Here is a 21484-nt window from a genome sequence, read left to right as displayed (position 1 = left end):
AGGGTGGTTCAGAGTGTGAGCGGCTCCTGCTTGCTCTCTCTTACCCCATCAGCATGCTCACTGGTCACTTTGTGAATTGTTAGAGTATTTTCTACTTAACTGCCTGGTTGTTTTCGTATTGTAAATGATTGTCTGTGGAGATGCTTTAAGAATCAAGTAAAAAGGGGGCGCCTGGGCGGCTCAGTGGGTTTAGCCGCTGCCTTCAGCTCGGGTGGTGATCTCAGGGTCCTGGGATTGAGCCGCGCATCGGGCTCTCTGCTCAGCGGGGAGACTGCTTCCTCCTCTCTCTCTCTCTCTGCCTGCCTCTCTGCCTACCTGTGATCTCTGTAAATAAAATCTTAAAAAAAAAAAAAAAGAAGCAAAAGGAATTGCATAAAATCATGCTACCTGGTTCGTGTATTCATAAACATGGATAATTCCTTTACTTGGCATTTTAAGGGAGAAATAGTATTTGACTGATATCTGATCATACTGATCTCAGATTTTTTTCACTAATTTCCCAGGAAGATTAATTACCACAGCAGGCAAGTACTTTTCTTGTGTCAGATGTGATTTTACTTTTATCTTTTTAAGATTTTATTCATTTATTTGACAGAGGGAGAGAGATCACAAGCAGGCAGAGAGGCAGGCAGAGAGAGGAAGGGAAGCAGACTCCCTGCTGAGCAGAGAGCCCGATGTGGGGCTCGATCCCAGGACCCTGAGATCATGACCTGAGCCGAAAGCAGAGGCTTTAACCCACTGAGCCACCCAGGTGCCCCAGATGTGATTTTACTTCTTAAGCTCCTTTCCTTGCATGAAGAAAATTAGTCTGCTACTGCCTTGACCAGTTTGGCAGAGGAGGAGGGAAGGGGATGAGCAGGAACCCTGGGGTGGAGCTGGGGGCAGTGACCTGGTGTTTCTGGAAATTCTGAAGCTGCCTTCTACCGTTTCACTGGCCTCTTCAGAGGATGTGCTAATTTCAGTTGGTGGAGATAGAAGTAATTGTCTCGTTCTCTCATGGAGAGTACCTGTGACCTTTTGCCATCTAACTTATAGAAACTCAGTATATTGAGTTCTTTGGATGAGGTTTAGGATTTGCTTCTTGGAGGTACAGTGATTTTTTTTAGGGTGTTCCTAGTATACTTTCCTGCCTACTGATAGCTTAAAAGGAAATGTAAGATTAACCTTGAACTGGAAGAAATCTGAGAGACCGAAAGGTCGGAAGGACTTTTCTAGTTGGCCGTTTTTAGGAGAGGTGGTCTTTGACAATATCAAATACAAGACCGTGGCGATGGGACTCGTGGATGCTGGCAGTTTCGATTCATATAAACACTTGTCGTTTGTGCTCCCTGCGTTTTCCAGCTTAAAAATGAAGCCGGACGTTGTGCTTCGACACTTGTCCATCGCAGTGGCCGCCACTGACCAGAGCTACATGCCGCAGCAGGTGACAGTAGCCGTGGGGAGGAGTGCCAGCGATCTGCAGGATGTCCGCGACGTGCACATTCCCAGCAATGTCACGGGCTACGTGACGCTGCTGGAGAACGCCAACATCAGTCAGCTCTGTGAGTCTACCACGAGGCAGCCTGCCTGCTGATCAGGGGGCTGGGGGGCGAGGAAGGGGCCCTTGTCAACGGGAAGGCCTCTGCAGTGGGGTGACTGTCAGGTTTCGTTTGTAGCTTGGATTTGCTTCTCGTCGTGCACATGGAGTAGCCATTATGTCATCTCTGCGCTGTTGTAGAAAGTTACGGAAACCCTTCTAAATTAAAAATACTCGATTCTTGTTTCCTTACTGGAAAATTAGAAAAATATAAACAGAAAGTACTCAAATTCCCACTACCCAGGGATTGTCACTGTGAATGTTAGTATGGTCCTTCCAGATCTTTACTTGTTAGTGTGTGTGTGGGTACACGTGCGTGCACACGCACACATCTTCAAATGTAGGGGTGTGCATACGTATTCACAAAATGTAATTTATTTGTATACGTATTTACAAAATGGTGAAATTCTTTCCATGCCGTTTTGTAAATTTTTTAGCACGTTGTCACACCGTGTGTTCTTGCACACCTTTGTTTAGTGATGGAAGAACTTGCCTTAACTTTAACCAGCCCTTTATTCCTGGACATTTAGCTTGTTTCCATTTTTGTACTATTATAACCTTACTTCACACCTGGCATTTCGGAAATAATCACAATTCTGTGATTTCTTTCCAGGCTTTTTTCATTCAGGGAGCCGGGATGCTTCATGTTTTGTCTCATTTCTCCTAATGCTTTCTGGGCCAAAGGAAGTGTTCTTACTTTGCTCAGAGGAACTGAGGCCTGGGGAGGTAGAGTCTTTGTGTCTTGTCCCCAGGCGAAACAGTGGTTCAGCTTCTGGAGTAGATGCTTTCTCTCTCACACTGTGACGCTCCTTTCTCTCAGTTGTGTCCTTTTTAGCTTATCACCTTCTCTCCAACCCAAATAAGACATTGTGACAGCTCTCACAAGTGAGTCATGCCTGTGTTGTCATCTGTTTGGACTTGATTATTTAAAAGTAAATTCTCACAACAGCTGTGAGATAGTGACTCTTTAAATCGAAATTTCAGAACCCTAGCACAAATTCTAGAAATTTTCTTACCATGTATTGAATCAGGATTTAAAAAATGATCTTTGTGTTTAATTCTCAGGATGCATAAATTCCTATGAAACTTTGTGGTGGACAGGGTTAAGTCACCCCTAAGTTTACTTTCATTTTGTCGATGCTTTTCTGACAAGTTTATTGTATGCTAGCTGCATTGTACACATTATTTATTTCCAGCATCAGAGTATATCTCAAAATTTTCTTTTCAAAATGTGAATTACTATCTTGCTTTTAGTTGGGAGCCTAGCATTTGCGGAACTGAAGACGTTAATCCAATACTGAATTTGTTGTTTGCGCTTGACAGATGTCCAGATTAACATAAAACGTTGTCTTAGCGATGGATGTGACACTAGAATTCATGGTCTGAGGGCTGTTGGCTTTCAGAGAGTTAAGAAGTCTGGGGTCTCGGTGTCAGATGCTTCTGCAATCTGGTACTGGTCTCTGCTGACCTCTCTGGTGACGGCGTCCATGGAGACAAACCCTGCCTTTGTCCAGACGGTGCTGCACAACACGCAGTAAGTCACCCTCTCTGCTTTCCCGCCAGTCCAGGTGCCCTCACTGTTCCCTCCCCCTGCTGAGCCCCGGGTGCCCTGGTGTTTCCTGTCTGTGCTTTTGCCTCTAGTCTGGGGAGGGGGTCATGCGTGTTGTTCTGTCCTCACCTCCCCCCCCCCCCCGGCGGGGGAACAGTTGCTTACATTCAGGGAGCACTTTGGAGCAGGTACAGCCCCTTCGGATGCTGGACATTACTTACCTCCTCCTGTTGTGAAGCACACACATAAGACTTAGGCCCGTGTCGCAGACGAGGGCTGTGACACTCCTGGCGGCACACCGCTGGGCTGGACAGGGATGTGCAAGTGTGAACCCCAGCCTTGGAACTCCAAGAACTCAAGGAAACCTTCTCTAAGATACTCAGCAAATTCATTTGTAAATGTAGATCACCTTCAAAAATAAAAATTAAAAAAGCAAAAGTAAATTAAAAATTAAAAATAACATTAAAAAATTAAAATTTAATTAAAATTTAACTTAAAAAAATTAAAAATTTAAAAATAAGAAGCCTGACAGGGCAGAAAGACCCAGTTGGAACAGACAAGGCGGGAAGCGGTGACATACAGCTTTCGAAGCGAGGAAGTTCCCGTATCGTGTTGAAGTTCGGTCACCAAGAGAGTGATTACCATAGCGGTCCTCTGGATGTCTTCGAGAGTGAGGCTTTCAGCCAGGAACTCTGTGGGCAGTGCCACGCGGGAAGTCATGTTTGTCCATACTCTGTCTTGCTTCCTGCTTAAAAACTTTTTTCAAAAATCAATGAGAAACTTAGAGAAATACCACAAGTACGACGCAAACAACTCTCATTTCCTTCGGAGCCCGTTGATGGTATTCTGCACACCTGGTGCCCTGTTGTCCCCGACACTCGAGGCATGTTTCCTGTCCGCAAGAAGGTTCGCTGGAGCCAGTTCTCAGTGATGCACAGTGCCGCCTTCGGCTCCTTGGGTCCCGTTTGGGTCCTGTAGGCTGTCCCTGTACCATCCCATGTAGCCGAAGGACCCAGGCCGCGCTTGGCGTTTGCCCCGTCTGCTTCGTCTCCTTCAGTGTAGACCGGTTCCTCTGTCTTTCTCGACCGTTAGGACTTTGACAGTTTAACGTCTGAAGTTACAGGGTTAGTTATCTCCAGTAATATCGTTTAGTTTGTCATGTCAGGCATCATGTTGCCTGATGATTCGGTGTGGGTTTGTGTCTTTGGCAGGAGCGTCACGGAAGCGATGGTCTGTCCTCCTGCACCCGTTGGGGTCGCGGAATGTTAGCGTGTCCTCTTACTAGTGCTGCTCATGTCAGCTTTGATCCCTTGAAGCAAGGGGAGTCTGCCAGAGTTTCCACCGTAGCGGGGTTTTTTGTCATGGCGAGTAGTAGGCGTCTTGTGAGGAGGTGCTTCGAGACTGTAAGCGTCCCCTCCGTCCTCAGACTTTGTATCGGTGTGGACTCATGACGCCACGTTAGTCACGGGCTTGTGACGGTCACAGTGGTGACGTGTAGTTGGCTCGGATTTGGCCAGTGGGAACCCCTTTGGTCTGGCTCTGTGTCCTTTTGATGTGTCCTTGGCAGCATGGTACACTTCCTCACTTTCTTCGAGAACAACAAGATACTGCGGGCCCGCCTCGAAGGCTCCCTGCCCCAGTCCTGGATCCCCTGCTGTCTCGGGGAGCCGCCGGCCCGCTGGGCGGGGGATGGGAGTTCGACACGAAACGCAAGGGGCCCCTGGCTCCTCTCAGGCCCCCTGAGCAGACGCCGTGGGAAAGGGCACCTTTGTATATAAGTAGTGTGCATGTGTGTGTGTACGTGACACACATTCACACCCGTGGTCATTTCTGTATCTGTGGTGCTGGGACCTCTAGGCTTTGGCCTGACCCTCCCACCTGTAATCCTGCATGACAGCATTGGAGAGTGTTGGTGGACAGTGGCAGTGCGCGTTCTCGGTTTCCTCTCTCTGCATTTGAGCCTCCCTTCTCGGATAATGACAAAACTGCCGCCCATCCTCCCTACTTATCCGTGTAACCCGCCTCCATCTCCCCTGCCCTTGCCTGGACACCCTCCTCCCTGACTCCCGCAGTCGCTGTGGCCATCCTTGGGCACATGCCCCTGCTTGTTGGGTCCCCTCGCCCAGCGCCAGGTGCCTTCCTCAGTGCTCACCTTCCCTGCCAGGCCATCCCTTTGTGCACATACCTTTCTCATGCCCCTCGGTGACCTCCCCTCAGACACACACGAGTGCCTGCCTTGTACAGCCCTCCTTTATGGACTGAATTCTCAGGAAGGGATGGAAGAAGAGCTTTCTACCTTAATTTTATAAAGATAGGCCAAGTTTGTTGAGCAATGGATATGTTTAAAGTTTATATTTCTAAACAGTTGTAATTATTAATCTGCAGTTACGTTTTCACTCCTAATGTTTAAATATCAGGGATCTAAAACTACTGTAAGTTTTTTTGAAGAAAATCAATGAGGAAAAATAAAAAGAATTATTATGAAGCAAAAGTGTTGTACCAGTAGAAATAAGTCTGGTAAATCGCTGTGTGCTCATGTGCGTTGGGCCTCCCGGAGCAGCTGCCTTTCTGTATGGCTACGCGGGTCCTGGCAGAGCAGGGAGGAGCGTGAGAGGGAGGGACGCTGACACTGTGTCGGCCTTGCCGCGCCGTCTCTGTCGGGGTGGGAGGAGTACCGCTGAGGGTGCTCGTGACTGGTACCTCGAGCGAACTGCCGGCTGTAGCGTCTTGACTTCCTTTTGCATGCCTTCATGTTGTTCGTGGTGCGCTCACTCAGGAGAACTTTTGGGGGATTCAGAGAGATCAGCGTAAGAGCAGGCGAGAGAAGAGAAGCCCCGAAGCAGACATTAAGGGAGGCAGGAAACGCAGGGAGGAGCAGAAGCCCTGACGAGTGCTCCTGGTCAGGAGGGAAGAGAATCGGTGGCCTGTCTTGAGGTACCACTGATCTTAAGAGGGGACACACGACCCGCGTTTCTTCTGGGCCAAACACTGATCTGCCTCCAGGGTCACATTTTGTAGGAATTCTGGGGCTTCTTTCCATCAGGGATGCATGTCTTCTGCCCACCCTACATGAAATGAAGACGAGATCCCGAAGGCTGGACTAAGTCTCTGTGGAGGGAAATGGACTCTTAAAAGAGAGAATAAATAAAAAAGAAGGAAACTCCACGGACTGACTTGGGACTGTGACTCCTGGGGGAGGGGCTGGTTTGACGTTGTGTCCCAGGCTCTCTGCGGGGACACTGTGTTCATGAGGCACTGATCCCAGCAGGCGTCAACGGTTTGGTGTTCATCGAGCAGTTTTAAGTCCGGGTTTTGCCTAGCCGGTTCTGACTTTCCGTCTCACACTTGCAGGAAGGCACTGCAGCACATGCCTCCGCTTTCCCTCTCACCAGGATCTACAGATTTCTCGACTTTCCTGTCTCCCAACGTTCTAGAAGAAGTGGACAGCTTCCTCATAAGGATAACTAGGTAAAGTCAAGGTTGATGAGATGGGGCTTGTAGAGGGTAGAGGTCTATATGCTTGTTAAGTCTTTAAAAACATTTTTTAAAATCTTCTACAGATTAGCACTAAACATGGCTCATGTTTAGTGACTGAAGAAAAGGTGAAACCATGGTTCAGCCCTTTGAGCTCCATTGTGTAGTCACACCACCTGACCTCAGGGGTGGGGGGGGGGCCCTCTGATGCAGCCGGAACGGGTGTCTCAGAGACCCCAGTGCAGAAGCTGTCGGCTTCTGGGAGCTCCAGCCCGTGGCCTCACCAGGCGCCCATGTGCCTCTCTGCACAGGGACAAGTCTGTGGGCCTGGGTGAGGCTCCTTAGTCTGGCTTGCTAGATATGCTGCTTGCTGTGGGGATGGCTCTGTTCTGTGTCCATCGTGCCCTGTGTCGGGGCACAGGCCCAGTCCCGACACCCCAGGACAGTGTCAGGAGTTTCAGTGCGATGTGTTTAATGAGCGGGAGAAGAGTAGAGTCTGGCTCAGGTTGCTCGTGCCTGGGGGAGTGAGCCCTCGAGCCCCTGGCCCCTGGCATTGTTAGCAGCAGGGCCTTACTGTAGCAGCTCCTGCACTTGTGGTGTCTGTATTTGCTTTATAAAACTGGACTGGTTGAAACTGATGCTGCTAGCGTTGTTTACTAGTTATAGGTTAATAACGGCACAGAGGGGAGGATTTAATGTCCTCGTCCTCTGGGTTGATTTCGTTTTCCTGTAGGTTACTTTGAGGATTTTGAGTATTTGTGACCGTGGTAGAGAAAGCATCAGATAGGTGGATCTCACTGATGGTGGTCAGTTACGTGGGCGTGGGGCTGCCTGGATTTCCTTGAGTCATTAAGAAGTGAGATGTTCTTCCTCTTTGTTTCCAGCTGCTGCTCGACTCCCGAGGTGGAGCTAACCCTTCTGGCCTTTGCACTGGCAAGAGGAAGTGTTGCCAAAGTGCTGAGCTCTTTGTGCGCCATCAGTGAGCATCTGGACACGCAGTACGATGCCTCGTCCCTCATCGCCTCCATGGCGTCCGTCAGGCAGAGCCTGCTGCTTAAATACGGTAAATGAGTGGGGCGCGACAGATGGGCCCTGACACCGTCGCTAACCTGGCATCTCCTTACTTCCTCGGGCGGTTCCCACCGACCCCGTGATTCTGGGCCGAACGTATCCTCTCCTCCGGGGGCCAGCAGGGAGAAGGGGGCTGTGGGCTCCTCTCAGAAGAGGGCCTGAGTGTCCCCTAGGCTGTACTTCCAGGATTTGCTGGCCAGACCACTTGGGCTCTGTGGTCAGCCGGTCACCAGCCATCCTCAATGAGGTGCAGATGTGTCTCTCTGCACAGATAGGAGGCTGGGAAGTTGGGAGTCCCTCCCTTCTGGGGGGGCGGGACCTGACCCAGACCACGGCACTAAGCATCCTGGTCTGAGACTGCTCCCTGTGTGGGCTGCGTGCCCGACCGTGCCCGACCCCGCTTTCCCGCCTGGGCCCGGCCACCGTCCCCTTTAGCACTTTCCCGCTGACTCAGGATGGGTCCCACAACCCTCGTCAGCTGGTATGTGAGGAACAACTCTCGTGCCATCCCGGCCTCTGGCACCGACGTGTCTGCCCAGAGTACAGTATTGGGTCTCATCTCCTTCTGCCCCCTCCTTCTAGGGGCAGACTGTGCTGTTTCTGCCATGGTATTGGTACCTTTGCCTAACACAACTTAATGATTCATTTTATGTTTAGTATTTAAGGTCAGGTAATTAACGTCTTGTAAATCCAGTTTGCCCCCTAAATTTGAAAAGGTCACTTTTTGGTGGGGTCGGAGCCCATAACAGGCACGGCTGGATGGGAGGGATCCGTACGTAGTGTTTGGAAGGTACCGTCCAGGGAAGTTACCAGTTCTGATGAGCAGCTGTTTGGGCAGGAATACCAGAGAGGGGAGGGATGCGGGATGGAGTGTTTGCACAGGTAGTGTTGTGGGTTGGGTTATAGGTTATAGGTTAATGGGTATTCGTTATAGTATTAGTAACACAAAGGAAGAAGGAAAAGCTTTCAAGTCGTTGTAGCAAATGGTGCTTTCTAAAAATCTTGGAACTTTCAAAATTTGGCCGCAGTTATATTAAAGAAACAAGACCTAAGACCCTAAGATACTATATATATTTGAATGCAGTTGTTTAAAAAAAAAAAAGTAAAAAAAAGCGCAGCTGTAATAAAATTAGCTGTTGGCTCCAGAACCCGGTTTCGGGGCTCCTTCTCCCAGACATGTTGAATGTGTAGCATCAGTCTCTGTCTTACAGTGCATTTTGTTTCTGAGGAGTGTTTACTCTAGAGTCCTCCGCTTGGACTCACGTAGGGACATAAAACTGTGCTTGGTCTCATCAGGAGAGCAGAGAAGGATGGTGTCCACTTCTCTGTTTCAGCTGGAGCAGGTGCGTTCCAGCAGGTGTGTTTCCCTTCGGCCGCATTGCCCACCTGCTCTCCAGTCCTACGGACGTGCCTGCTAGTTTTATTTTTCATGCTACACCAGCTTAATGTTAAGGCTCTTGTTTTCTCTTCACTTTGACCAGGTAAACCTCTTCAGCTGATCCTTCAGGCCTGTGATGTCAAAGGGAAAGAAGAGAAGTCAGGACCGGAAAACCTCCTGGTGGAGCCGTGGACCAGAGACGGTGAGTGGTTGGTCCGTGTGCGTGCGGGAACGGGTAGGCTGCGGCACGCAGGGCCATGGGCTGCACAGCAGGTCGGCCCGCACGGCCGTGGCTCTTGAATCATCTGTCTGCTCTCCTTATCGCAGCCTTGTTCTCCGCTGGGTGTGGGTCACCCCTAACGAACGACTGCTGAGTGCTGGAGAGCTCTCGGTTCTGGAAAGCAAGGACTCTTCCTTTTGGAAGATTAAAAAGTTACCGCTTTTAAATTCAGATTATCTTTCTGTGGTGTTACCCTAAAGCATTAAGAAACGCAGCAGATGGGGCGCCTGGGTGGCTCAGTGGGTTAAGCCGCTGCCTTCGGCTCAGGTCATGATCTTGGAGTCCTGGGATCGAGCCCCGCATCGGGCTCTCTGCTCAGCAGGGAGCCTGCTTCCTCCTCTCTCTCTGCCTGCCTCTCTGCCTGCTTGTGATCTCTCTGTCAAATAAATAAATAAAATCTTTAAAAAAAAAAAAAAGAAACGCAGCAGATCTGAGGCGGGATACTGCTGGAAAGGAGGGTATTTCTCAGCGGATGCCTCTGGATCGGGCGTGTCTGGAGGAATCTCCCTGCTTGTGGGCTGTCGGCATGGTAGCTGCCGATGTGCTGTCCTGTGCGGTGGTGGGCCCTTTCCCTCATCGGGGGTCTGTCTCTTCCTCCTCCGTCTCACCAGCCGGCCAGTTCATCTCCTGCACACGCCGCCTTGCGCTCGCTGCCCTGCTTAGGACATTGCCGATGCAGCCCAGGAAGGGGAGTCTTCTGGCCGTTACCGAGCACTGGCCGGGCTTGCCTGGCCTTGGATTTGCTTTCTCCTTGGCCATCCTCACAGCGGTGCAGGCCGCATGTGTTCTCGGCAGTCACTTCTTCTCTCGTGTCCCCTGCGTTCGTGCTTCTCCCCGAGGCACCTCCTCTGGCTGTGGACCTCGCCTGCTGTAGACTGTCACGCAGGTCACACTTGCTGCGGTCCTCTCCATGCAGCGCGGCCTCCGCGGAGACATTTCCTTTCCCGCGTCCCTCCCCTGTCCCACTGAGGACCGCTAAGGGCCACGCAGGCTGCGCACTGTCCGCCACGGCATGGGGCACGGGGGGAGCGCTCTTCGTGGGGAGGCTTCGTGTTCCCCAAGTGCCGGGAGGTGCCTGTTCCGGAGGCGTGTCTGCCTGCCGTGTCCTCCCTGCCGAGGGAGCCCGCACGTGGCCTTCCGGAGTGCCGGCGGTCCTGTCCGCTGCTCGCCGGGATTGCCAGTGCTGCCCGGAGACCGACGGTGTGCGTTTGTCCAGTTCTGCAGCTCCGCGACTGGTTATTCTCTTTGCTGTCATTTTGAGAGAGTGAACTGGGGGGAATGGTACCCACGCAGACGGAGCGTGAGGGCATCCCAGGAGCAGCTGCGTGTATTTTACCAAGGACGGGAAGAGCCAGTTCTGTGTTTACCTTTCAGGCTTTGTGGGTTTATTTTGGCCTTTAGAGAACCCTTCGCGTGTGCGCTGGTGGCAGGGCCGCTGAAAGAGAGTCTGGTTCTCTTGAGGCCGTTACGGCTTCAGCGGCTGCGAGCCGCGGGTTAGCGGCCGCCCACATCTGCGCACGTGGTCCCTGCCGAGCGGCCGGGTCCCGCCACAGCGGCTCTGCTGTGAGTCCATGTTCCTGTGCGTTTTGTGTTCTTGGTTTCAGTGACACATTCCACGTGTTGCCGTGTGGCGGTTCCAGTTCAGACAGTTGTGCTGACGCAGTTCGGTGCGTCAGACGCGGGCGTGGTCTTCCGGCTCGCATGGGTGGGTGGGTCGCGGGCGTTTGTGGCTCCAGGACAGCGGCGTGGGCACGTGCGTGAGTTCTGTCAGCTGCAGGGGCGCGGAAGAGAAGGGCAGCCTGGGTCTAGCAGCAGACCTTTTTGTGAGTTACTGAAGGATAATTAACAACAACAAAAGAGGTAAACCATGACTTTCATACAAACGAAAGACGAGCAGTTACACTTTTATTTATGTCGTTGATTCATGAGGGCCCAGTAAGGTGTTACGAACCGTTCACAGGAGAATTCATACGATATGTACAGACCAATGAATGCCAGCAGGAGTCCACAGAGAGACACAAAACTGACCAACGCTCGAGTGTGGTTCATGGAGCCGTGAGATCGCTCACAGACAGTGAGCGCTGGAGGTCGCCCGCAGAGTGTGCCCACGGAACACCCATTTCAGAGTCTCGCACAGGCTTTCCTGACACTGTTTCAGAAGCCTCATCATCCCTCTGTCGTGCTCCAGGCCCACGTCCTCTGTCAGCAGTCGGGCATCAGGCACAGTTTTAGGAATGGCACAAAAAGATAACTGGTTGTCTGGTCTTATGTCTGCTCGAAGTTAAGTCATAGCCTTTATCGACTTTTTTCCTTGATCGTTAGAGCAGGGCTGCTGGTGTGGTCGAGGAGACCGTCCCTAGCCACTGTCTGTTACCTGGGCCTTGGCAGTGAGCTCACACCTATGCAGAAGGGAAATCTCTCTTTGCTTTTTATGAAAATACCAGGCAGACTAGTTCCCCGCCACCACACGCAAAGGATCTGGTGTGCTTGGTTGGTCTTAGTTCTTAGGGTTATGACAAATGAGTCGGCCATCCTCACCTCAGTGTCTCCTTTTGCAGGGTTTCTTACAGAGACTGGGAAGACCAGAGCAAGTACCATTTTTTCTACAGGAACTGAATCTGCGTTCCAAGTTACACAGATCAGAATTATGGTAATTCTCATACTCCCTTCTTTAAGCAACGTTACTGCTGCTTTTAAAGACAGGGTTCCGTTTCAGAGTCTGTGTCCCTGGTTTTCATTGCACGTGTGGTGACTGACCGTTCTGTGCCAGGCATGTAGCAGAGGGCTGGGACACAGAGATGAGGAGATCGTTGTCTGGGGATGTGTGACTAGAAGGCATTGCTTCTTAGAAAGCAGCTCTTTTGTTTTCCCGACTTAATGAACTCAAAATATCATTTTGCTCATTTGAATTTGCTTCAAGCTCTATGAATTTAACTGTACTTCTTGGAAACACAGCTGCCATAGGACTTCTGTACCTTCCATGTTTTTAGGTTCGACGTGGTGGCATTGGTGCCCAGTGTGGGTTGGTGTTTGCCTATAACTCCTCTTCTGATAAATTCCACGCAGAAGAACACTTCAAGAGGTTTGAAAAATATGACAAATGGAAGCTTCAGGAATTCAGGCAATTTCTAAAAAGCAGGTAAGGAACAGAATAAAAATCTTTGTAGTTAATAAGGCTGTATGCATTTTCTTATGGCAAAATATGCTCATGTCTCTACAGACAGGTGCCCCTTGTCTATCCCCAGTGGCCTTGAGCACTCACTGATCCCTGCAGCACCCATGAAGACGTGTTTTAGGATATGCCCCAAGCTCCCTCCTCCTAAACATGCTTTCACTGGGGGTATTTTAAGCACCCACTCTGCACGGGGCCTGATGCTCGCCACAGAAGAGATGTAGGGAACAAGTGGATATAGTCGCTGCTCTGTGGCGCTCACTGTCTACTCAGACCAGCAGCGTCACAGTGTGGTCAGCACTGGGCAAGATGGGGGGCTCTGGGAGGAAAGACCCTGGAGGGAGTGTTGTTTGTGTTAAGAGCTAAGGAGGGTGTACAGTTAAAGGGGAGATCCTGAGCAGAGAGCATAGCGGACCTGAGCCCTCATAGGTGAGCTGCGGCAGGCTCGGGCACGCAGGTGCCTGAAGTCACTGCAAGGGGGAGAATGCTGGGACGTGGAACTAGAGGTCCGGGAAGTGGCCCGCTCACTAAAGGTCTTTGTGTCTCTGGCTCAGGGCGAGAACTGTATCCTTTAAGCAAGGTTGGGTGGCCAGCGTAGTGTTGAGGAGCTTAGGGGAGGAGAACAAGGCAGCCAGATGTGTGTTTTACAAGTGTTGGTCTGGATCATGCTATGTGCAGTGTGGCTGGGGGAGAGCCAGCATGGATGCAGAATGGAAAGGGAGGAGGTGGCCAGAAGCCTAGGTCCCCTTGGCCAGAGCAGCATGGGCAGTGGTGGAGAGCTGGTAACTGACAGAGAGACCACCAGATGGTAACTGAGGGTAGAGCAGAGAAGGAGGGGTGGTGGAGGCTTTGGGGAGGCCTGGGATTTTGGCTGGGCCAGGTGGGGACACTGGGAGGGCCCTTCTCTGATAGAAACTAGCTTGGGAAAACAGTCTGTGGGAAGCTGATGAGCTCAGTGTTGGTCCTGTTGGATTTGAGGTCTAGGAAGACTTGGTGATACTTGGCAGCTCCTTGGGAGAGTGCATTGGAGCTGGAAGAGGTACAGAAGGTACCAGTAGGAGAGATGTTTGAAGGATAATTGAAGTGAGTTAGATTGTTCTGGAAGAGGATGTGAACTGGGAAGAGAAGAGAGATGTTGTAGATCAGTATGCTGAGAGGCACCAGCATTTAAAGGGCCACAGAGTAAAAAGGAGGCTGAGAAACAGCCAGCAGGGCAGGAGGAAGGCCCCCGTGTGTCATCATGAAGCCGAGGGGGTGACGGTAAAGGAAGTAGGGAGTGGGCAGGGGGATCGGGTGTTACCCAGGCTCGTTTGGATCAAGTCTGCAAGTGGACCTGTCGGATTCAGTCCCAGAGCTCACTGGTGAGCCTTGGGTAGCGTGGTCTCCCGCGTTCACAGTAGCGGGTTAAAACTCACCGAGCAGAACCCTGGACTTGCTGATTGTGCTGCTGTCTCTGGGGACGGGAACTGGAGTTAACGGTGGCCTTCATCCGGCACCCAGTTCTGTGCTGCCGTAGCCCGGCACCCGGTGCCATGCCACTGAGCTTGGCTGTGCATGCGCGTCCCCGGTTCTGCTTCGGTAGTTCTGGGGGGAGACTCTTACCCAGAGTTGGGAGCTCTCAGATGGATGCTGGTCCCCACACGCAGACCACACCAAGTAGCACAGGTCTGGAGTAGTTCCCTCTCTGCTGGGCATCCGCCGGTGGCCTTCAGTGTCCAGGACGCTCCTCCCAGTGGAGAGCCCGCTGCGCTTCCGCCGAAGTTCACAGCAGCTCAGCCGAAGTCTACGCCTGTGATTCCAGCCCTGCACGTGAACTGGAACAAATCTCCTTCATTCCTAGAGTCTCCCTCCCCACCGTATCTATATGCCTTCTTAAAAGATCCTTTTTTTCTAAAGAAGATTTTACTTATTTATTTGAGAGAGAGAGAGAGAGTGAGAGGGAGCAGGAGCAGCAGGCAGAGGGAGAAGCAGGCTTTCCGCTGAGCACAGAGCCTGACGGGGGCTCCATCCCAGGACCCCAGGATTATGACCCGAGCGGAAGGCAGGCGTTCAACCCACCGAGCCCCCCCAGGTGCCCCTAAAAGATCCTCTTTTTTTTTTTTTTTATGGTAACTAGAGATTACACTTGTTTTCAAGCAGCTCTGTCCCATTCTTGGGACATATTACGATGATTTTTTTTCTCCTAATCCTGTTAAATAAGATCTTTCACATTTTATGTAGGATTTTCTTCTAACCAGATGTAGTTCTCTTCACTCCTCACTTAGCGGTTTTAGCTCTGGTTCCGGCCTGAGCTACTCTGAAATCCTGATTTGCTTGGCCTGCATGTTACCAGTGTCTCTCCAGTTTCGAAATCAAGAGGTTAATGTACATGTGTCTGTCTTCTCCCATTTTTTTTTGTCTTCTGTCCTTCTGGCTGGTCATTGGTCAGTCGGCACGCTCCCGAGCCATCTGACTGGCACTGTCCATGCTCAGGAGGATGGACACTCAGTTCTCTTTTCTGCCTTCTGTCTGCTGTGGGGCGGTCAACAGGTTGCCTCTCTGTGCTCTCGGATGCCTGGCCATCTGTCTCTCCCTCTCCAGGACTTTCTCAAAGGCTGCCGCACAGCGAATTCAGAATCCTCAAGCAAGGTGTTGATGAAACTCGTTGACATGGTTTTGGGTTAAGGCAAAATACCTTCTGTCCTCTTGGTTTTAGGGTTAATTATGTCATGAAAGACCGATGGCAAGAAAGTCTTTTAAGTCAAGAAGAGAACATTTTTTTCTCCCTGTTACAGAACCTACTCTGGATCCTTAGTCTTCTCCCTCTTGCCACGAATGCCCATGTGTGCTTGTCCGCACAGAGTACTCACGCGCTGCTAGCTGTACCGCAGACTAGGTCGTGGGAAGTTCCAGGAGTATTACTTGAAAGACTGCCTTTTTCTCCTTGGGTTATTAGTCAATAACCTGACTCTGAAAAGGGAGTACAACTCAAGCGTCTAATTTTTAAGAAGTAGCTGGAGTTGTCCTTAACCCTTGAGGCTGAGATGCTTTCCTGGAAGCACCTTTTCAGGAACAGGAAAAAGTGAGGAGGCTGACGTCATCCCTTTTTGGAGCTCCAGGATCTGAAAGTCTGCCGGCCCTTCCCCTTGAGTTGTCGCAAGTGCACTGAACCTCGGGCTGGGTGTACGCGTAGTGGCCACAGCTGGGGAAAGAACAGAACCTCTCTCTCCTTGGGATCTTTCCAGAAGCTTATGGTGGCTGTTGTTTCTCGTTTCTGAGTCGCTCCTCTGAGATGCCTTGGTTACTGTCTCGTTCTTCAGACATGTTATCTGGAGAAGCAGACTTTCTCTTTAGTTCCCAGATTCTGTTTGGAGCTGATACTCGTTCCCGTGTCAGTGCCAAGGAGGCTGAGGAGCGGGGAGAAATGGCCAGCAGCCACTTCCACACCTGGGCCCCGACTGCTCGCGGCAGGTCCAGCTTCCCAGTTCAATGCCACGCGGATGGCGCCTGAGTCGTTAGGCCCCTGAGAATTTGGGAAGAGGACGGTGTTTTGTGATTTACGTGTGTTCGCAGGGCTGGTTGCCCCTCTGCGGAGCTCAGAGAGGATGACCCCGTTGGCTGGTTTGAGCTGGAAGAAGAGTGGGATGAAGCGGATGTGAAGTTGCGGCAGTGCAGAGTAGCCCAGGTAAGCCGTGCAGAGCTGCGGCCGCCCCGCGTGGCTACTCCCTGCTCCGGCTCCGGCTCTGGCCCCGGCCCTGCCTGTGGCGCGGCTCGTGTGCGCCGGAGCCAGGACCGTCGGAGCCTGGGGCCCCGTGACGGACGCTGCCTTCCAGGGACACACGGGGCTGTGGCCGGCTGGGGGAAGCACGCCTCCCCGGGCCTCAGGCCAGCGGGGCAGGTTTCCCAGGAAAGGGGGTATGCTGCCGAGCGCTGGAAGCCCATGATGGCACCGTCGCCCGCAGCCCAGCTAGGCCGTGGGGGGCAGGACAGCCGTGGTGGGGGGATGGGGGGAGCACCCCGGCCCGAGGGCACGAGCGCTGTGCCTCAGTGGCTGGGAGGGCAGCCGCTTCTGTCTGGGCCAAGTTACTCTCAGCCTTCGTGTCAGCCTCAGTGAGCAGCTTCGGGGAGAGAAGCAGGAGCTGCCCTCAGGGTTGGAGGGAGGAGATGCTCAGGAAGTGCTTCCACGTCTGGGCCCTGGGGTCTGGACGGCGCCCGGCTGAGCAGCTTCCGCTGCGAGAAGCGGGGAGTCGGCTTGGCAGGCGGCCTGCAGGGCGGCTCTGGCCTCGAGCAGACGGCGCTAGGCCCTGGGCTGTGGGTCAGTGGAGGCTTTGAGAGGGCTCCTCAGGGCACGTGCTGACCGCTCTTACCGTCCGCCTGATTTATCTTCCACAACGACGGGGCCGCACAGCAGATGCGCTTCTCGGATTCATCGTGTCTTAGCCCGTGTTTGCCCTGAACAGGGCGTGGTGCCGCTTCTCTCACTGAGACCGGTTCCAAACCCCGACTCGTCAGCATGAGTGTTTTTCTTCCTGTTTGTCGAGATGTTGGGCTTCCTTTTGGGCCCTCATGCTAGGCAGAGTGGGACCTAATAGATCATTGAAGTCACGGGGTTCCGTCCCAGAAAGGCCTGTATCTCCTTCCGTTTGTAGTCCGGCTTCTGAGTCCCTCTCCCTGAACGTCCCCGTCCTTCTAGTACCTGATGGTGAAGTTCCTGTGCACGCGCCAGGAGTCGGCGGAGCGCTTGGGTGTGCAGGGCCTCAGCATCAGCGGGTACCTGCGGCCGGTGAGCGCGGACGCGGAGCAGCCCGCCGTCTGTGCCCACTGCAGGAAGGACGGGGAGGACAGCGTCTGTGGGGCCACCCTGCTCCTCAGGACACTTCAGTTCACTCAGCAGCTCGCCCATGACCTGGTACCTCGTTCCCGTGCGGCGCGTTAATGGTGGTGTTGAGGGAGATGCACAGCACCAGCGAAAGCCGGCCGCGGCGAGCTGTGCAGGGCTGTGTGCTGTGGGCATGGTGGCACTGGGATGGCGTGGGGAGAGCCGGGGCAGGAGGCTCTGGGCATCCGTGGTGTCAGTCCCCGGAGGATGTGTGGTCGTCACAGTGACGCTTCCTGGAATAGACCTACAGACAGACCTTGAAGACCCCCGCGTGGTGGCTGGTGGTGGTCTGGGGACATTGAGTAAGCTTGTGAGATTTCCATCTCTCTTAAGTCCCGGGAGGATTATTTCCAAGGTCCGGGTGATTGTGTTTGCTCACTGACGGTACCAGGATGTCAGGGTTTGAAACGGTCTGTGGTCCTGACACTGACTCGTTCGGTCACTCGTACAGTCACTAATAAGAATGCAGTGATAGCTCACTCTGGGGAAGACTCTCACCACCATCACCATAGGGAACACACCACTCGGCTCAGGGGTCAGTGGGGCCTCTCGCCCTCCCATGGTGGGGTGCGGGTGTTGCTGAGACCCAGTTTAACTCCGATCTGTTTGGTCTTTGTTACTCAAGCTCTCCTGTCCCAGCAGGAAACATAAATGGCGCTGGGGGAGGGGAGGTGGGTTGCCGCAGAGCCGCGGGGGCGCTGGGGCAGCATCGACGCGGGCGGGGGTCTGAGCACACTGCTGTGTCGTCTCGCTGGTGCCCTGGTGCGGTGTGTATGGAGTCGGGAGTCTCTGTGTGGTGCGTGTGCGTCTGTGCACGTCTGTTCTCATCTCCGTGCACACGTACACATGCCCTGTAGAAAGTGCCACACTGGGCAGGGTTGTTCGTGCGCTTCTGGGCTGGGGAGCGTCCGCGTCATCCGTGTGGGAAGCCTACGCCTGTTCCCACCAAATGGTAAATGAGCCATCCCAGTATTTCTCTAAATGCATTTTCAATGTTATTTTTTCTGGTTTTTATAATTTTTTAGGTGCAGCAGAAGGAAAGTGGCTTAAAATATAAATCTTTTCTGGACTTCGCGGGTCTTGATTTGCAAATCTTCTGGAATTTTTACAGTAAATTAAAGCAAAAGTAGGTCAGACTTTGTTATAAGGTGATAATCATATAAACAAAACTGAAAAAGCTACTTTTTATATTCCAAATAGTCTTTTTTTTTTCTAAGATTCTTTGACGTCTCCCTGGTTTATACTGTTCTCGTTTGAGAGAACTGGTTATTGTTAAAGACAGCGCCTCACGTTTCTGTAACATACTTTGGGCATTGTTTCTGCAAACATTTTGTCAGGTCAAGCACTGGGGTGTGCCCTCATTTTATAGGTGGAAAAGTAGGGTCAAAAACGCGTGTCCTTGGCCCACTGTGGGCAGACTCTGGCAGGGTGTGAGGTTCTTTTCATTCTGCTTCTTTTCCTCTCCTTGGCCTTCTTTTTTTTACTGGGCCTGCTGCGTAGACTAGAGTCCTTTTTAGACAGCTTAGGAGGGAAAAAGCAACTTGCCGTTTAACGCTCTGACGTGCTTGCCTTTCTGTAGCCCGAGGGAAGAATGCATCTGTGCCCAAACCCTGCTTCTGCGTCTCCTCCAGAGCTGCTTCTCCGTGCTGCAGAGGGATGGGCCGGCTGCCTGCCCGCAGGCAAAGGCTCCCCAGCAGAGTCCTGCAGGGGCTGCGGCCGCCAAGGAGCTCCACACACATTTATGTGACGGTAGGGATTGGGCTGGCCTTTACTTTTTTTTTTTTTTGAAAGATTTTATTTGTCTATTTAACAGAGAGCGCGCGGGAGAGCAGAAGCGGGGGGAGGGGCAGAGGGAGAAGGAGAGGCAGACTCCCCACAGAGCAGGGAGCCAGGGAGCCTGATGCGGTGCCCCATCCCAGGACCCCGGGATCATGACCTGAGCCGAAGGCAGACACTGAACCCACTGAACCCCACAGGCGCCCCTGGGCTTTTCTTGAATGTGACGCCGTGCTGGTAGCCTGCCAGGCCTCTTGCTGTAAGAACAGGGACTCTGTGCTCATGCAAGCCCAGGAGAGGGGTCACTGCTTGGGAAAATGAGGGTTTCCTTGGATTTTCTTTTGATTCATTATTTTGAGTTCAGGATTTAGTCTCTCATCAGTGAGTCTTCCTCCTGGTTTCTTTTTTTTCTCTCTCTTTTTTTTTTAAGATTTTATTTATTTGACAGAGAGAGAGAGAGCATGAGAGAGGGAACACAAGCACAGGGAGGGGAGAGGGGGAAGCAGGCTTCCCACAGAGCAGGGAACCCGATGCGGGGCTCGATCCCAGGACCCCGGCATTATGACCTGAGCTGAAGGCAAACGCTTAACAACTGAGCCCCCCAGGTGCCCCTTCCTCCTGGTTTCTGACCACAGGCGTGTCACACTGATAGTGATGACTGTCACGCTCTTCAGTCCTCACTGTAGTGAAGACACTGGGATGGGAGGGAGGGGAGAGAATAAACACGTGGCCACGTGGAATGACTGTCAAGGCTTTGCCCGGTTGTGGCTCAGAAGGGCAGGGAAATAATGAAATGAAAACTGGTACATATGGCCCTTCTGTCGGTGCAGTGCATTTCCTGTGCTGCCGTACACAGGCCCTCGCTACGCGGCGGGGTGGCAAGTCAGGGGCTGGCGAGCGTGGGTACCGACATTGTGAGCAGGGTGGGGGATGTGACAGCTGACGCCGTTGTTCGTTTCCCGGCAGTGGTGGACAGGGTGGACAGAGACTCTGCACCCGTGGAAGCGTTAAAACAAGAAGTCAGGAATACCCTTCTCAATGGGGCTGCCGTCTTCTTTCCTGACCGACAGAGCCGGCGGGACCATCTCTTCGCCATGATGGTAATCACTCACGTCGGGAGTCTGGAGGGAAGGCAGTTAGGGTTCCCTCTTTCCTTTGCGCGTCTCCTCGGTTTCGGTGTTCCGGGTGTGCATCTGCTGCTGACCCTAACCCAGCCGCCTGAGGGCCCCGCGCCACCCCTGCCCTTAAGGAGGGGACAGCTCACGTAGCCTGTTGTCTCACAAAGTGGGATATCGTCTCCCTCCTCTTCAGGATTTCCCTGCAGCCAAGCATTCTTTTCAACAGTTGTTGCTTCTTTGTTATGGGGAAGTCTAAAACAAACACAAAACTAGAGGAAATATGATACCCCCTGCCCCATCCTCCTTACGTGCCCCCCAGGTTGGGCACTTGTAAACTGGGGCTCGACTTGTTTCATCGGTGATCTGCCTCCTCTGCTCTCTCCCTTCCCTTCCCCCCGTGTGATTTCAGAGGAAATCCCTGACCTGTTCCCAGGCGTCTCAGATTCTCCTGCAGGGAACTGCAGCCCTCACCTACCTGTTGCCCTTGCACTCAGACGTCAGGAGTGGCCGGTGAAGCGTGCTCTCAGGGTTTATGAGCAGTATGTTACCAAGTGGAATATCCCGTACAAAGATTCAGATTTTTAGTCCTGAGGGTAGTATTTCTGTGGGAAAATGAGTGTGATACAGGGGGAAACAGATCAATGACAATGTAAGAACAAAAATTTCTCTCTCTGATCAGCACGGGGTCTGCTCGTCCTTCTCTCTGCCCGGCCCCCTCCAGGGGCACATGCGTGGGTGGGTGCTCTCTCTCTCTCTCGAAGTGTTAAAAAAAAAAAAAGCTTAAAAAAATTTCTCTGAGCAATGCTGAACACATGTAGGCCAGAAAGCTCCAGAGTTCCCAGTGCTCCAGAGGTGGCACGACACACGGAAACATAAAAGAGTGGCAAGGAAGCAGACTTATTATAGGCCAGGCTTTCTTGTAAACATTGTAAGAAAAGCCTAACGAAACATTTGTAAACCGGTCTGGTAAAATCCAAAGTGCTGACTGACTGGGAGTTACCCTAGGAATACAAGGGTGGTTTAATGTTAGAAAATTAGTAAGTGAGGTTAGAGGAAAAAGTTATGTCAGTAAATACAGAAAACATTTAAGTAAGATTAAATTCTGATGATGATTAAAACTATAAAACCATTAGCAAACTCAGAGCAGAAAGGAACTCCCCCCAACCTTCTGGAGGCCGTGTGCCCCAGACTTTTAACAATATGCTGGATGGTGGACCCTAGAAGCATCCCTT

The 21484-nt window shown here is 52.2% G+C and overlaps 1 protein-coding gene across 1 annotated transcript in view; it reads left to right on the top strand.

Moving 5' to 3' along the window:
- ZZEF1 (zinc finger ZZ-type and EF-hand domain containing 1) overlaps positions 1–21484 on the top strand; it is a 96173-nt gene that overhangs the window by 20864 nt on the left and 53825 nt on the right. The window contains exons 5-16 of the mRNA XM_032839984.1: positions 1342–1541; positions 2900–3110; positions 6477–6593; positions 7484–7662; positions 9152–9250; positions 11887–11978; positions 12319–12467; positions 16053–16164; positions 17173–17388; positions 18384–18484; positions 18938–19107; positions 20101–20234. Of these exons, the coding sequence (XP_032695875.1) occupies positions 1342–1541; positions 2900–3110; positions 6477–6593; positions 7484–7662; positions 9152–9250; positions 11887–11978; positions 12319–12467; positions 16053–16164; positions 17173–17388; positions 18384–18484; positions 18938–19107; positions 20101–20234 (1780 nt within the window). The remainder of the gene's footprint in view (positions 1–1341; positions 1542–2899; positions 3111–6476; positions 6594–7483; positions 7663–9151; positions 9251–11886; positions 11979–12318; positions 12468–16052; positions 16165–17172; positions 17389–18383; positions 18485–18937; positions 19108–20100; positions 20235–21484) is intronic.

Source organism: Lontra canadensis, unplaced genomic scaffold, assembly GCF_010015895.1.
Source record: "Lontra canadensis isolate GAN:19392208 unplaced genomic scaffold, GSC_riverotter_1.0 scaffold110, whole genome shotgun sequence".
Classification (NCBI taxonomy): Eukaryota; Metazoa; Chordata; class Mammalia; order Carnivora; family Mustelidae; genus Lontra; species Lontra canadensis.
The sequence above is the reverse complement of the archived record's forward strand: the minus strand, read 5'-3'. Positions and strand labels throughout refer to the sequence as shown.